The sequence below is a fragment of the Agrilus planipennis genome, unplaced genomic scaffold, assembly GCF_000699045.2.
Source record: "Agrilus planipennis isolate EAB-ADULT unplaced genomic scaffold, Apla_2.0 scaffold24, whole genome shotgun sequence".
NCBI classification, from domain to species: Eukaryota; Metazoa; Arthropoda; class Insecta; order Coleoptera; family Buprestidae; genus Agrilus; species Agrilus planipennis.
Genome location: NW_020439076.1, coordinates 1924832 through 1942212, shown reverse-complemented (window position 1 = coordinate 1942212; position 17381 = coordinate 1924832). Strand labels below are relative to the sequence as shown.

The window sequence follows — 17381 nt, the reverse complement described above, 5'->3', positions numbered from 1 at the left end:
TGCAGTTCTTATCTATTTCGGCAACTTAGAAAGTACTGCTCAATGATTTATAATGCCGCATTGTTGTCGTTAAATAGAGTGAGCGTGACGCTATATAGAGTGTAATATTGTATAGAAAACAATGTAAACCAACCAAAGTCAAGCAATTTCGACGTTTTAAGGAGTTTGTCGTTAAATCGAGTGACGTTATAAAGAGTTTACACTGTATATGAAGATATGTATTAAAAAAAGTCAGTAATTTTTTAAATTAAATTAACGAGTTTTAAAGGTTGTAAAATAAAACATTGCCATGTTCGAGATACGGAGGTCTAATTTAATTTTTCGAGTTAGAGGGAAAATATGTACCAAAATGGCTTGCAGAGACCCACTGATTATTTCGACTAATAGAGGGTTGAGATTTCGAGTAATGGAGGTTTTGAAGCTTTAAGGAAAGAGAACAAAACATTTTTTCGAGTTTTGGAGGTTTTCGACTTAAAGAGGTTCTACTGTACTTAAGTTTACCTATAGTCATAATACTTAGATGACAGTTCATCCAATATTTCCTTGATTTCTTTTGTTTTTATTTATGGAGTCGCATTTTTCTTTTTGTTTATCATGTAACAGCAGTGGTAGGTATTGTCCAGCCAGGTGTTGAAAAAGTTATTACGCGGCCGTGTGGTTGCCGAAGCAGAAACCGATTTAGGTATCTTTCGTTCTTTAGCAACGGAAATGTAAGTATTGGATTATATTCGCGCGTATCCCGAATCTGACTCGTTACCGTTGAAATATACCGGTCTCTCGGTTATTGCGGTATGCTGCTAGTAGAAGCACTGGCCGTGAGATAAATCTTGCCTCTGTTTTGAAATATGCATCTGTATTCATGTAATGCACTATGAGTATGTGTGTGTCTGTGTGCACAGTTTCAGTACCTGCGTTCTGTAGAAATTAAAACTCTGGCCTTTTAAAGTAATTGTATCATACCCAAAAGCATATGCATGTGTTTGTTACATAAAGATGCAAAGTAATCGGTGTAAAATATAGGTTGCTATCGAAGCCAAAATACTATTATTATATCCCAAAACACGAAAAATTAATGAAAATGATCTGCATTAATTGTGTCAATTTTCTTTCACCTCTTGATTATTAGGTTATGTTTAAGAACCCAACTGCAACCTCCTAACTTTTAAGAAGTGAGTTATTTCATTAAATTTCCGGGTTTCGGGTTAACAAATTTAAACGAAACTGTGAAAGAGTAATGGGCGACGTTATTACTAACGACGACATTCTGGGTTTGGGCAGTTATTGTACCAACAATAACTATTTAATATGCTAACAGTTCCAGTAGGTTACCAATTTTTGAATTGAAACTTCTTTATATACGATAGCAAGGAAATTTACTAGGGTATAAAACCGAAAAGCGTAACGTAACGCGTCGCGTCACGCGCTACGTGTGACCCCTGGTGGATATGTCCAAAAGGAATCATTTTAACAGGCGTCAGAAGCTAACCTGTTAGTAGTTTGGATTTGATTATAGCCTTTGAAATTAAAGCGACTGTGTACCAAATGAAGATGAATAGAGAATTGAACTAAATAAAACAAACACTAACAATGACATTAATTTAATTAACAACAACAACACCTAACAGAAAACTGACAGGAGATGAATTATAAAGAATCAGGTAGTAGTTAACCGAGGTCGAAATTATGAGTAAAGTTATTTAAAAAAATGAAATAGTTAGGAAGACAGTTCAGAACGGAGAAAATTATTCAGACTAAGGTAGGGAACCAGTTGGAAGATAGTAGAGTTGTAAATGACTCAAAATAAGAAATACTATTAAAAGGAATTTAGTCCCAAAACGCCGAAGAAACCCATCATTAAATAGCAATTAGGAAGGTACAAGAAATATACACGTGAAACTGTTAGTAGGCGAAATGGAATTGTTAAAGACATTATACGAAAGTACAGCAATGAAGTAATTTGAATAGAAGACAATAGGTATAAGGAATTTAGTAGAAATGTTTGAAAAGATATTTAGATAGTGACAATAATAGAATAATATCGAGGATAGAAATATTTGAAGAGACATAATGTAAACCGAAATTGAAAAGAGCTCTTGGAATATTTACACAATAATAAAAGAATAATATATGAAGAGACAAACACAATAAAACTACAACATCAAACAACAGATTATGGCAGGTAAACTCGCTACAATAGCAACCGAAAATTTTCATTTCGAGAAATTGTCAGCAGATCGCGCCTACGCTGTACTACTTACGTATTGCATATGTGTGTTTGTTTTTGATTTATAAGCCTTCTCTGCAGTTTTGTATGGTGCAAGCGTAAAAGTTTTTAACTTTTTAAACTAAACCAATATTCCGCATTCGTCCGCTCGAAATAAAGTTGTATTTTTCTGGTGTTTAGTAATTACCCGAGATAAAAATATTCAGTCTCTCAGAGTCTCTAAAAGCGAGACTCGAGTCTCCGTCTCTCTGGTGTCGCCGAGAGAAACTGTCGAGAGACTGTCAAAAAAACTGTTTAGCGTCTCTGAACGAGAGACTCGAATCTCTCAATAAGTGGTGTCTCAAGATAGACATGGTTAAAAGTTTCTATGTTCAACATATTTCAGAGATCCCAGTCTTTCTACGAGAGACTCGAGTCTCTCAATTTTTCAATTTTATTCATTCAGTCTCTCTGTGAGAGACTCGAATCTCTGAATTAACAATTTTATCGTTCGAGTCTCTCATATAGGGACTGTGAGAGATCCATAAAAACACCTAGGCAATAGTTGAGACACTGTGAAAGACTGTGAGAGGCGCTTTCAGAGATGCTGAAAGACTCTGAGAGACTAGAGAAAGAGTGAAAATTTTTGTCTAGGATAGTTAATGTAATAATTTAATTAAAAAACACTACTATAATGTACCATACAATATAAGAAAATTTCACTTCTTGCGCGTGTACACTAATACAGACTCGCCCCTTTTTTTTTTAGATAATGTAAGCTTATATACAAGAACTTTTTACGTACGTAATGCGCTTTTGATGTCAGTTCGTGATAGCCCAAAAATTATGTTTAAGTACATACGTCAAAATTAGTAATGTCGTGATAAAACATGGTACTAGTAAACGAATTTACTTATTTTAACTGAAATTACATTCATTGTAGCAGTAATTTGGTTTCCTTATTCTCGCTTGCGACATTTCCTTATCTAACCGAAGATGGGATGGGTTTAAGAGCGCCTCCAGAATTTGAACTGTTTAATTACACTCGAAGCCCGTTTTAATGTATGATACACGTGGGAATGCCATTTTGTTTAACAAATTATTTCGCATTCTTGATTCGCTCGCTCTGTCTGACGCGTCGAGATGATCTCTGGCGCAATTGCTACGTAGAATAAGCTTTAGATTTGTTCTCTTTTGAAGCTGTGTGCTCTCAGTTTCTTGCGAATGGGATTTTCTTAGATCTGGCGATCGTTAGGTAATTGCAAGTTGTGCAAGAACTTGTCTGGAGGGGCGCCATTTAGACACGAAAAAGACTGCCCTTTAATAAAAGGCTTACTTGCATTAGTCTAATTTACTTACTTAAGGATGTTTGGGAGGTATGTCAAAATGCTACGAGACAAATAAAAATTTGGAAGAACGTTCCTCATTCAATTCTAAAACTCCTGTAAAAATTACAAATCGATTTGTTAAACCGTTAAAAAGTTATTGAAATTTTAAAAAATTGTAATTTTACACGTCATTTTATGGAGATTCGTTAACCGAACAGATTAAATTTATTTTTATTAACAGAAAGAAAGCTACCAGAAATTTCAAACTTTTTTAATAAGTAACTTGAACTCTGGAGAATCACTTTAGCGTAAGGTTATTCAAATTCACTAAATGGTTATCGAGAAAAAAATGAAAAATTAGCTGAAAATCTCGTTTTTACTTGATAATATAATGATAATATTTATAATTGTCTGAAATAAATGCAATTTTAAAGTTTTAATTATTATTTAAACATATTAAAAAGTTTTACGCTCATTATTAATAAAGAATGAAACTAAATATTTTTTTGTTTCGAAGTTGAAATCAAGGCATATTCACTGTCAAACGTTGGTTAAAAATTTTCCATATTTTTTTAGTATAGATAGTATTTATTTACCTCATGATATGCTGCAAAACCTAATTAATCACGAATCTCTAATTTTATGTACTCTTGTCTCTGATTGTACCTCCCACACATCCTTAATAGTAGTACTACTAGCTACAATTTATAAACTTGACTAAGCGGTCAAAGTAGCGAAGACGCAGAAGTTTCGCGTACGTAATTAGTGTATGTATATGCACATGGTCAAGAATCCTATGGAATTTGAGGAAGATCGATTGAAGAAGGATGTTCTGTAATGTATAGCGTTTCGTCTTTGTGAGCAATGCCACTTAATTAGTTGCTTAGGTAATTGGACGAGTAGTTTGCTAAATCTCTTACATAGATCAGGTATGCCCTGAAATCGTAGTCCTTTGATTGAACCTCCTTCCTTTGAAACTCGTGTAACGTTACCCCTTAACTTGTTCGACCACTTTAAACGATACACTTATTTTTAAGGGGGTGGAATATAATGTTTTGGCTGTTGCTATTTACATCAATAAAATTCTGCAATCTTGTAAATGTGGTGTATCATTTTCTACTCAGGGTCTTCCGCTTTACCCTCCTGCTTCCTCCCACCAGCATTAATAGCTGACGCATTGATACATGTGCGGCGGATTACGCCACTGTATTTAATTTAAAAACATATTTGGCTAAACAAAAAAAAAACTTTTGGGTGTTTCATTCCCACCAGTCAGTAATGCTGGTGGGCGGGCAGTCCCTCCGGATTACGCCGAAATGTAGGGCGGAAGGCCCTCTTCAGCCTGCTTTCAGGAATCGTGGGAATGGGTGGGTGATGGTTCGGGAAACCACAGAAAAACTTGAACCAAGGCAGACCGACCCAGAATCGAACCGGCGTCCTCCCGAATGCTAAGCAATGGTCTAAACCTCTAGGCCATGCCGCTCTGTTTGGCTAAACATTATATTACACCCTTTTGTAAATATTTCTACTCGAATTCTTTTGTATCTGTCTGTCTATTATTCTCTGTGTAAATATTTCGAACAGTCTATTCAAATTCTTTTGTATTCTATTCTATCGCTATCAATATCTTTTATTACTTGTACTTTCCAGTAATCTCTATTAACATTTCAGCTTCGCGTACTAACCGTAGTTAGCATCCTTTCCTAAATACAATTTTATGACGGGTTTTCTTCGGTGATTTGTAACTACATTCTATTTCTTGGAATTTTTTATTTTCAGAACTTTCCAATCTTATTACTACCCTATTGGTACCCTACTTTCATCCACCAACTATTAGCTCCACCTTCATATTTTTTGAAGACTTCTTTTGAAATTTGGACAGTTCGATCCGAATCTCTCGCTCTTCATGTTGCAATTCTTTCGTTCTACAAGTATATACTGAACACCATAGTCTAAACATATATACAGGCCATATTGGATTTCCACGACGTCTCATTATTACCGAAACTCTTCTTCCAACTGTTTTGTTACAGTTGTCATATAGTTAAAGGAAACATCCCTGTTTAGAAGTGTTTAGTACTTTGACGTATTTAATAAAAATGAAGTAAGTGTATGTTGCAATCATAGACGAATGGGTTTGTATTACGACCTATAAAAGGTTCACTTTATGGCCTAATGTCCATTAGACTGGAGCTAGACTAGAATAATGTTGCTTGAATGTTATTGTCATGCACGCCAACATCATTTCATGCGACTGCTCTCTTTTATTTTTTTTTTTTTGCATAAGTTATGACGGTGTTTTAGTGAGTTCTGGGTACAAAGGGAATTTACATTTTTGCTGTCAAGTCTCGACAATGGCGCAACAAAAAGGACGTTTCGTTTGTAGTTTTCGGCTTCAAAATCACTTAATGGAGTTTAGTACGCGGATTTAAATGCATCGCATTATAAAATGGCTGTAAACGTTTTATGCGGGTTATCAAAAGCACGATTCGGGGGTGTATTTACCGTTGATTTGCTTTACATTACGGCGCCAGTATTTATAATTAATGTCATACATGAAATTTAGCTGGATTTCAATCAGTACTCGTGAAAATTTCGGCCGCTTTTCTAGATCAAACTAAATACGTTCAGTCGAAGGGATAAACGATCAATATTTAACATTTTTGGGACACAAATGCCTATTTTTCATGGAAATTGAATGTAATGTACAGATATCCTTAAATTTTATACATCTTCGTAGGATTTAAGTCGGGTCAGTTTCGGAAGGCGAAGCTCAAAATACAGGTAATGTACCCCATTTGACATAGGTACATTATAGATGGGCCGGGTGCTCGGTTTGGAACTGGTACTCGGCGGATCCGGCCCTTGTTTTAGGACGCCGGATAATAACGTCGGTATAGTATAGTGGAAATAAGAAGGCAAAGTCCCCAATAAATAATGCACACTAAAGGCATATCGTTTTTCTCGTTCTTACAAACGGAAGATATCCTGTCTTTATTCTCTAGACACGCCATCTCCACAGCTGCATCGAAACTTGCACCTACGTTTCATAAGAATCAATCGAATAGAATGAGACGGTTGAAAACGTGCTTGTCTTGTTGTCTGTACCTATATTAAACGAGCAAATTTACAGGATCGGCTTAGGGTAGTAGTAGTGCTACAGTATGGTGAAAAAGTTATTGTAAGATCTAAGATAATTCAATGCAATAATATTTATATAATTTCGAATGTACATCAAAACAGATTGAGTGAGTCTGTATTCATACATACCCACACATCTAAAAATATTAAAAATAATTTTTTACAAAATAATACTTACATCTGTTTTTAAATTAAAAGTAATATTCAAAACCTCCGCCGCTATGTTTATAACGGAGATGTTTTCTCTACTTGTTTTTTTCTTTCTTTGAAAATAATTAATAACATTCCAAACAAGTTTTCTACTCTGAGAATTTAAAACTTCTCGGACCATTTCGTTGAATGTTAACAATAAAAACAACAACAACAACAACAATAACACCAACAAAAACAACGACAACAATAGTTACAACGAAAAAATATCTTAAACGATATATGTAGAGAGATGACTATTCGCACAAATACACCAACTAAATTAAGCCGACCCTGTAAATTTGCCCAATTTATGTAGGTACAAATGACAAGACAATCATGTTGTCGATCGTCTCATTTTATTCGATTGATTCTTATGAAACGTAGGTGCAGGTCTCGATGCAGCTGTGGAGGAGGCGTGTCTAGAGAATAAAGATAGGATATCTTCCGTTTGTAAGAACGAGAAAAACGATATGCCTTTAGTGTGTATTATTTATTGGGGACTTTGCCTTCTTATATCGACTATACTATACCTAGTAATGCCTACTAATTCTACTAGAGAAAAAAACCAACACTAGCAATAATAATAATTTAATAAGGATAACCGAAAATCTACTTAATGAATCATCATCATCATCATAAGGTCGTCAGTCTTAAGACTGGTTGGACACGTACCTCCACTCTTTTCTATGTCTCTAATGAATATTGGTAATTAATTTGTATTATTTATTGGTTACTATACTAAATTATTTGTTAGCTTGTAAACATTATAGACTCGTTTCAACTCAACCCTCTCGCTGAAAATTTGTCAACCAAAAATTAAAATTTCGTTGGCTTAAAGTTTAAGCGGGACTTAATGTGGTTTAGGGCGTTGGCGCGGGTGGTATTTAATGGAAAGTACGCCTGAACGAAGACATGAGCCATTAACAGTGGTGGTTTTGCCGGGTCCCCGATTATTCAGTACCCGTCAAGATAACTAACATCACAGACATATATTACAAAAGAAGTTCTTTACAGTGGCAATGAGCTAACCTGAAAAATTAGTATTACCAGATCAATTTCTTTTTATTCCCTAGTTGACAATGAAACTTCCTCATTATGACGAAAGAATGATGTTTAAACATAATTCGTAGGGCGCAAGAGTTTTCTTTTTTGTTATTCACAAGTATTGAATGAAATTTTCAAAGTGCAGGTAGTCTTTAAACAGCAAGGGTTCATTTGACTTTAAATTACCTAGGTCTAGGGATATTTCCGTAGGTCTGACAATGCTTGCCAAAAATCGAATGTGTTAATGGACCTCTCTCTCTTGCTAATTGCGTCAGAGAGAAAGAGAGAGCGAAAGCTGACGAGACAGATTCTATTAGTCTGCCATCTGACGAGTATATCCAGTAGGAGTTACTTTAAAAAGCTTTGGAAGCAATCCTGTTCGTATAAATCGACAGTCCTAAAATTGCAATTTCGAAATATTGATGTGCGCAGACATCGCTTATGGAATGCATATGTTAAGTGTTTGTCAGTTTTTTTTTTTACAAAATATGGATCAAAATTTCTAATTAATATTTCTCGAATAGCGTAAGAAGCTTCGTTCCAACCGGGTGTCTCACAACACGAGATAGATTATTTGTTATACTTGTTGTCTTTGTCTCCATTTTGACTTAGATTTATCTGAAAAATTATAGAGTTCGCCTTCCTAATTTGACCCAGATACAAAATTATTTGTTATACTTATTGTCTTTGTTTCCATTTTGGCTTAGATTTATCTGAAAAATTATAGAGTTCGCCTTCCTAATTTGACTTCTATTTCTATAAATTAGAGTATCGTTAAAGAGAGGATATAAAGTCCTGTAGAAAATATATCGTTTATCGTTTGTGCTTTTGAGAGAACAACAAGAGAATACACTTTAAATTTGTTGATCTTACTGCATTCACGATTAAAATAGTTTCGCTTATTCTTGGTACTTATTTCCGGTAAATTTATGTTCAGAGAACTTTTCGACTTCAGAAATTCTATTGTAAATTAAGTGGAATAAACGATAGAGTCAAGAAAAGCACAACAACAATAACAATAACAAGAGAACTTATTTCCAACTTTACCCACCGCAGCTCGCATCCGTTTCAAATGCCACCAGCAACTTTCCAAAAAGAATTCCATCTTTGTTAATCCTTCTAATCTGATGACATTTGATATTCCTAGCAGAATAAATATGCATGTGTATAATTTGTGCGATTCTAGTCCGAGGAAGAGCCTGGCGCTAACTTCTAGAAACTTTCACAGCAGTAAAGGCGAGACACTGCGTTTATACTGGTCATTTCTCAACAAACTGTATAATTATTAAGATAAGTAGTTACAAGAATGTACTTTGTCATTCCGCCCCAACTATGTACCCAAGTACAATTTACTCATTGTTCTTGCTCCTGCAATTCAACCGCTGTGTTCACTGCCTGGGCGTAACGTAGTCCTTCTAATTCATGTTGAACATCGTTACTTAGCCATGTAGGTATAATACGTAGTGAGTACTCCGAACCTGAACGTTACCTACTCCTTAAATTCATTAATTTAATTCCCAAAATGTCTCCAGGAGGATTTGTATTATGATGGAACTTATTTTGGTCTTATTGCAGCTAATTTAATTAATGTACGTCTGCTACAATTATTTGTCATTACTGAATTAATTTAAGGAGACAACGTTGAAATGCTTTTCGTATCTTTGCTGTTTCTTTGTATATAAAGACCAAGCACCAATATTAAGGACAGTGGTGGATTTTAAAATTGTTGAATTTCTTGAATTAATTTATATATATAGGCAAAGTTTTCTGAAGATTTAGTAGAAGCTTTTAAACGTAAAATTATAAAGTTTTCATCTCTTTTTTTGTGGAAAATGAGTTTGCCAGAAACAGACAATTTTTTAATGCGTTATAAATTAAAAAAAAGAAGGAAAAAGTGATGTCGGTACAGTAATTATGAGTTAATCAATTCTACCGTAAAATATGGTCTGTTATAGTGCACTATCCTTTAACCTTCTGAGTTCGGAAATTTATCTGTTTTAGCGCAGACACGTCGGGTTGCTGGTCGTCGAATTTTCCGAACCGCGGTCTGGTCCTCGTTTTAATAATTGCATGATATGGTAGGTCAGCTCGTTCATATACAAACATATATACATACATACATACACACGTATTATTTATCTTCGATGGCACTAATTATGATAAATGTTCAACCCCTTTGGCGACATCGAAATGAAATATTAGCGCTGCCGTGGACTAATACAAACGCGCTGAGAAAATAAACGGAAGGAATAAATATACATGGTACCTACCTGGAAGTTTTCATCTATTCCCGTATATACTATTACCAGGTTCAGAATCAAACATGGGGATATTTTATTACATGCAGTCATCACAAATTCGTGCAAATATCAGTTTTGAATAAAATTAAAATCACGATCCGCAACTGGTAGTTTCTTTTATAAATCTCTAACCAAGAACGTAAATGTTCTTATTAATTGGTCCCACTTGCCTATTACGAACGTACATAAGTTGTGTCGTCGATTTAATTAGATAATTCGAAATACCTTTTTTAGGAATGGCTTGTGTAATATACTATAGTAGCTGCAAATACTCGCGAGATGGCGATACATTACATCTATTTCGATATTACATACGAATATTTCCGAATGGCACCAGTTGAAGCAATTTTATGTTTGCGATTGTTTTAAAGTGTCAAATGCGTGAAATGGATGCTTATTATTTAATTTGAAAGCAAATTTCTTGATTGGTTTTTATCATAGATGGGCTAAGTACCCAGTTTGGATTCGGTACCTGGTGGATATTCAGCACTTTTTTAAGATATGACCAAGTATCACACATAGAAAATACCACCAATGGCGCAGTAAATGCCATCTGTAGTACGATGCTACATTTCAGGATTACGTATGCTCCAACAAGGTCCACTTAAGTATATGAATATCTACTTGCTGAAACGAATCCCGGCGTAGCTAACCTCAAGGTGATAAACACGTTACCATAATCGAATAAAATAATTCGAAGTGGTCTGCATTCTGTCGAAACTGCCAGACGCGGATCGCGATTTCGATCTGTTTGGATCTCATCAGCGCGGCGCAGAACACAGACCAACTTTTACCATGATTATGGTAACGTGCCTATCACGTTAGGTTAGTTACGCCGGGATTCGCTTCAGCAAGTAGATATCCATATATTTAAATGGACCTTGTTGGAGCATACGTAATTCTAAAATGTAGCATCGTACTACAGATGGCGTTCACCACGCCATTTGTAGTATTTTCTAAAACGCGCTGTTAAGACAGCAGGTAAAGGTAGGTCTGTGTTCTGTCGGAGCTGCCTGCGACGCGCTGATGAGATCCAAAAAGATCGAAATCGCGATCCGCGTCTGGCAGTTTCGACAGAATATAGACCCCTTCGAATTATTTAATTCAAGTATATACATGTATAATAGGCTCATTTCAACGGTTTCAACTTAACTCTCGTTGAAAATTCGCCTATTAAGAATAATAAAAATTTCATTGGTTTAGTCTTTAAATGATTTCTTGAACAGGAATTAATGACTGCTTTGGTACGTTAGTGAGGGTAGTTTTTGATGAAAAGTCCGCCGGAACTAAGACATAAACCATTAGCAGCTAATGCCAGGTACTCGGTTATCCGCTGCATCTCCAGTTTTTATAAACATGCATTTGATATGGTTATAATTGGTTATAATTTATAATATTGTCAATATCTCTTCGTTATTGTTTACGTAATTGTAATATATTTTTCTGTTTCTTTTTGTTACAGGTTCATCCGCGTAATTGCCATATGATCAAACTAACGGTCGGTATTCTTCGTTACTTCAACTACTATTACTATTCTTACCATTACTACCGCTCCGCAATCTTCATTCGCAGCTTATCTCCGTCTGCTTCCTTTCGTCTTTCACCCGTCTTTTCCAATCTGATAGGGGAGCCCGTAGTACCGTGAGAATACGCGCCGATAACATTTAGAAAACATATAATAATTATTATTATTATGGTATTAGTGAAATTTATCAGTGTTCTATGCTTCGTAATCGCTTGTCTTTTCGGCATCGCGTTCGCGTCGATTGTGTCGTCTTCGAGGAGGCCAATTTACTCCAATGAGTTCGCTGTCCACGTCCCGGAGGGTAAGGGTGCAGCAGATGTCATCGCCTCTAAACATGGTTTTGTAAACAGGGGACAGGTATGTAACTTTACATCTTCAAAAAAAAAAATACCAATTAGTAGATATGTTACCGGAAATGTATGAAATCTAGGAATTGTATACAATTCCTAGGAAATGTATGTAATTCCGAGGCTATTTGGAAAATGTATACTGTTTCAAAGATTTTTTAATAGACACGTATCCTGGGAAATGTATACATTTCCTAGGAATTGTATGAAATTCCTATATTGTACTAGGAAATGTATAAAACTAATGCTTTCTTAGGGGCATTAAAAAGACTCCAATCTGTCATAAACCTTCCTAACCAAACAATGACGTAACCAATGCATATGAATTTTTAATATGTTGCAGAGGTGAATATATTTTGATATATAAATGTTGGGCACAGAAGTGATAATGAAGCATGGTTTCGAACATTGAATTTGGATTTCCTACATTTCCGGAAAAAGATACATTTTAAAGTTATAATAAGATGAATTACAAGATCAATAAGAAACGGGAAAATTTTGAGGTTTCAAAGTCAAATTGTGAAAAACAGGACCCTGATAATTTTGAAATGCCTCATAGTAGTTGGTTGGTTTTTATCGGAAACGTATGAAAGTAATAATAGCGGTTTGAAATATGTGGTGCCATTCGCTCATTATATTAATGTGCCAGGACATAATGAGGGTAGCTAAGTATGTTAAGAACAATGTTTTCTTAAAACGTAATCCGAAGAATGGAAGGTTAAACGGTTTCCGACAGGTTCATTTTAAGCTTTTAGGTACGAAGATATTTTTGTTGTTTCTATAAACTTCTTCATAGAGAATGGCTTTACACAAGAACTCCCTGAAACTTATAACCTATCGAACCTTCGAATTTAGTGTTGTATTATTTTTTTTTTTTAACTTCTCCATTAATTATAAACGCATACTTGCGACTAGAGGGGAGGGAAGTTATTTTTGAATTTAATTAGTATTGAAACTTGAAAATTGATCGATTATTTTAATTAATCTAATTATTTAAATTACCTAATCGGAATATTATATTGTTCATTACAGAATTTATCAGATGAAAATAAGAATAGGTAATATATATTCTGGATGAGATTATTTTTAAAATACATAAGAAAATAATCGATTACATTTCGATTAAGCAAGCGGATAATTTGCTCAATTCTTCTTGAGTAGTCTTGGGCGATATCGGTTATCGATAACAAAAAAATATCGATAACTATGGATAATTATTGATATGTGCATGCCTCGATATATCGATACATTTGATAATTATTGGTAGTTATCGATATATTGATAACAATAAGCAACTAATAACTAAAGATACATTTTTAATTAATAGTAGATGTTGTTTCTGCATAAGTTTATAACTGTTAATTTTTCACTTATTTTTCTTAAATATCTAATTTCAAAAATATTTAAAAAGTTTCCTAATTACCAATATATCAATATTAACGTGTTTCAAAAAAAGTGACTATTTTTTTTTTGGAGAACATTGGAAAAATGATGCTGTATTCCTAGACATAGATCCTGTTAAAATATGAATCTTAATATTAATATTTACAGTTGGCATTTTGAAATCTTCTATTTCCCATTTAAATAACATATGAACTTTTAATTTTGAAATTTCCTAACACGACAACAAATAGTTATCGATATGCATATTCGATAACTATCAATATATCGATATATATGATAGTATAACTACTGATATATTGATAACTATCGATATATCGATATTTTTGCCCAGTACTACACTTGAGTTAGTAAAACCAGGAAGCAGTTGCTGTCTATTAAAATGACTTTGCACGCACGCTTTTCCTTTTACTCGTGTGAGTGGGACGCAAATATTTATTTTTCATTTGGCCCTTTTTATAGAAAAGTTTTCGTCCAAGTCAGTCGTTTAGTCCCCGAGCAAAAGATAAACATGAAGTCGCGTCTCAAGGGCGGCTAACATGCTAGAAGAACAGGAATTTCTTTTAACATGTTAGATTTCAAGTATATGTCGAGACGTTTCCTTGTGTGGAGTTGTTTTAACAAGAGTTTCGGGAAAATGTTTAGAACATATTTTTAAACTCTAGCGGCTGAATAAGTGGGAAATTGTATTTCATGTCGTGTGTAGGTACATATTTTCCGATACTAGAAAAATTAACTAGTGATTGACCATTAGCAAAGGGCATATTCGCTTTAATTAAAGATGTAACGGCAAGCCGCTTCGAAGGCGTTGTTGAAAGCTTCACTGAAAAGTTTGTTTATGATTCTCCTATTTTCCTATCTTCAGCTAATCTTCGCATCTCCTCTTAACTCCTGCTCTTGTTTCCAGTATGTCTTCGACTAGTCCTTTATGCCAGGAAAGGTGTCCTTCTAATCTATTTCCCCTTTTTCTTATCGACTTCCATTCGGTCCTCTAACCTAACCTAACCAACCTATTTCGCCTATTACTTATTGAATTCCAAAGAGTCCTCTGTTCTCCTATTATTTCTAATGCCTCTTCATTTCTAACGTTCTCATTCCACGCACCTTCACCTTTTTCGAAATTCTAAATTAGTTATTCGCGAGCATAGAAGTTACTTCCCTTGCATATTTACCATTCTTTTTTACCTTTATTTATTTATTTATTATATTTTATATTTACATTTTATTCATATAATACTGGTGTGTCAATACCGCTCCCATTTTATTTAATGCTATCTCTAACTCCTTGCTAGATGCTAATACTCCAATTCCATCTGCAAATCCAAGCATACTAATCTTTTGTCCCTGTATATTTATCCCTTCAGTTGTCCTATCTTTAATGATGTTGTTCGCGTCTTCGATGTGTAGATTACAATCTGGCGGTGACAGTGGACATCCTTGTCTGACTTCCTTCCTAAAATTTACTTCTCTACGTTGTTCCTCAAGCCTATTGCTTTTTGAACAAAACTATGTACCACTCTTCTGTCTAGGTCTAGTTTATTTAATGTCTTGTCCCATTTAACATTGTCAAAAGCTTTTTCTAAATCTACGAATCTCATATACGCACTCTTTACTAGAAAAATTAGCTACTATTAAAACTATATTTAATGTCAAGCTGCTTCGAAGGCGTTTCTGAAAGATTTACTAAAAAGTTTTTTTATGATTCTCTGTTCCCGTATTCTATTCGTCCAATATCATTAATTACATAATAGAATAAGAGTTTTATACAATTTATGTAAACTATAACGTAAATTATCCGTAGGTACTTACGTATCATTTTAGTTAAGGATCTTGCATACAATTGAAACCGATTTTCTGAGGAAACGGTTTATCTTTATTACTGTCGTAAAGTTGATGATCCATAAACATTAATGGGATATTATAGCGTTTTGGCTTCAAATGAAGTTTTCGTATGGGTTTTTGGGATAAGTTTCGTAAATATATTTAATATTAAAATCAATATTCAGATTTATTAGGTACCTATATATTATGCTTTATAGAAAATATACAGTTTCTATTTAATATTGTAGTTGATTAACATTGTTGGGCTAGTTACTTAGTAAATTTGAAGATTATGCGATATCACTACATAGTATAAAACAAAGTCGCTTTCCCGCTGTCTGTCCCTATGTATGCTTAAATCTTTAAAACTACTCAACGGATTTTAATGTGGTTTCTTTTAATAGGTTGAGTAATTCAAGAGGAAGGTTTATATCTATAATACATGCATAATATAGCAGAGAAACACTGATAATTTTAGAGGTTTGTAATGTGATGTCATAAATCAACTTATTTTTTGCGTTTACATTGCAAACGCTGGCTGAACCCTACGAGATAGATCAAAATAATATACTACAGTATAAGTACTCCTTAGAAAGGTCTACAAAAAAGTCCGCCATGGTATAGTCTATCTCTTATTTACAAAGGGATTTTAAGCAATACAGCATTAATCCTTATCCAATTAAGTACTTTTAAATATATTGTGCATTTAATATAGATCAATATGTCCCTTTACAGCATGTAATTTAAATGAATATTTTCGAAGATATTACAGACTTAAAATGCAGAGACGTAGCGGTTGCGGCGTTACCGGCCCGTTTGTATTGTCTAATGACAAAAAAGCTGTGATTGTTGTGTATAATGACATTCTATAACATTCTATAGTATATTTACTATTAGCATTGCACCCGTGCGAAGCATAGTGTACAAATAATACCATTAAACCAATTCCTTAACTCTCATCCCGGTATGTTTGTGTGTTTGAAGAAGTTTCACTTCAGTAGCGTGTTGTATAATTACACGTTGTATTTTTTTTCTTTCATGCTTTGACATGTGAATATACTTGGCACGTACTATGTACCGTATAAAATTGAGATGTCAAAAAAATGAGAAAAGAAAAAAGAAAGACCGCACGTAGCTCCTTGTGGGAACATTTTCTTTTGAATTCACATGTGCGTGAGTTTTTCCGCAGATGCCTTTGGCGATATGTCCAGTTAGAGATAACGCCATTACCGAACGGAGACTCGTTTTCGTTTTCTTTCTTTTTTCTCGGACAATTCCCATCACATGGGAAAAGGCGCTCGTCAGGTCACGTCCACGTCCACGTCCACGTCCACTGCTGTCTGTCGGTTCGTTATTTTCGTCGCGCGGGCGGTCATGTCCGCTAAGCCGCGTATTGTTTGTTATTAAATTACAGAACGCCACCACCGCCGAGTTTCCTTCATGTCCGTCTGCGGAGATACCGTGACCAACGCCACAAAACATTATCTCTTTGTAAAACGATAAAAACGTGACTGACGCTAAACTACCCATACGTAGAGATACATAGATATATACATCCCCTTCGGAAGGATTGCGGTCTAATTATGTAGAATGTCGACTGCTAAGTAATGTAATATCTACAAGATAGAGCTAAGAGAGTAATTTGATGTAACATAATTAGCGGTTACTATCCTTTGCGGATTAGATGGAAAAGTGGAAAAGGAATGAATTTGAAAGAAACTTCTAAAGAAAACTAGTGAACGCTGAAAATTCAAGGAATTGAGTAAATTGAAATTAAGGTTTGCGATTTTAATGTAATTAATTAGAAACAAGTCACTTCTATGCTCGCGAACTGTTAATGTAGAAATTCGAAAAAGGTTAAGGATAAAATATAAATATAAAATGTAGCATTGTACTACAGATGGCGTTTACCGCGCCATTTGTGGTATTTTCTAAAACGTGCTGTTAAGACAGCAGGTAAAAGTTGGTCTTTGTTCTGTCGGAGTTGCCTGCGACGCGCTGATGAGTTCCAAAAAGATCGAAATCGCGATCCGCGTCTGGCAGTTTCGACAGAATACAGACCACTTCGAATTATTTTAT

General features: G+C 34.6%; 1 protein-coding gene across 1 annotated transcript in view; it reads left to right on the top strand.

Moving 5' to 3' along the window:
* Positions 1-17381, top strand: part of LOC108741866 (furin-like protease 2) — a gene marked incomplete in the record, with an annotated part of 465880 nt that overhangs the window by 196293 nt on the left and 252206 nt on the right. The window contains 1 exon segment of the mRNA XM_025977267.1: positions 11671-12090. Coding sequence (XP_025833052.1) covers positions 11902-12090 — 189 coding nt within the window.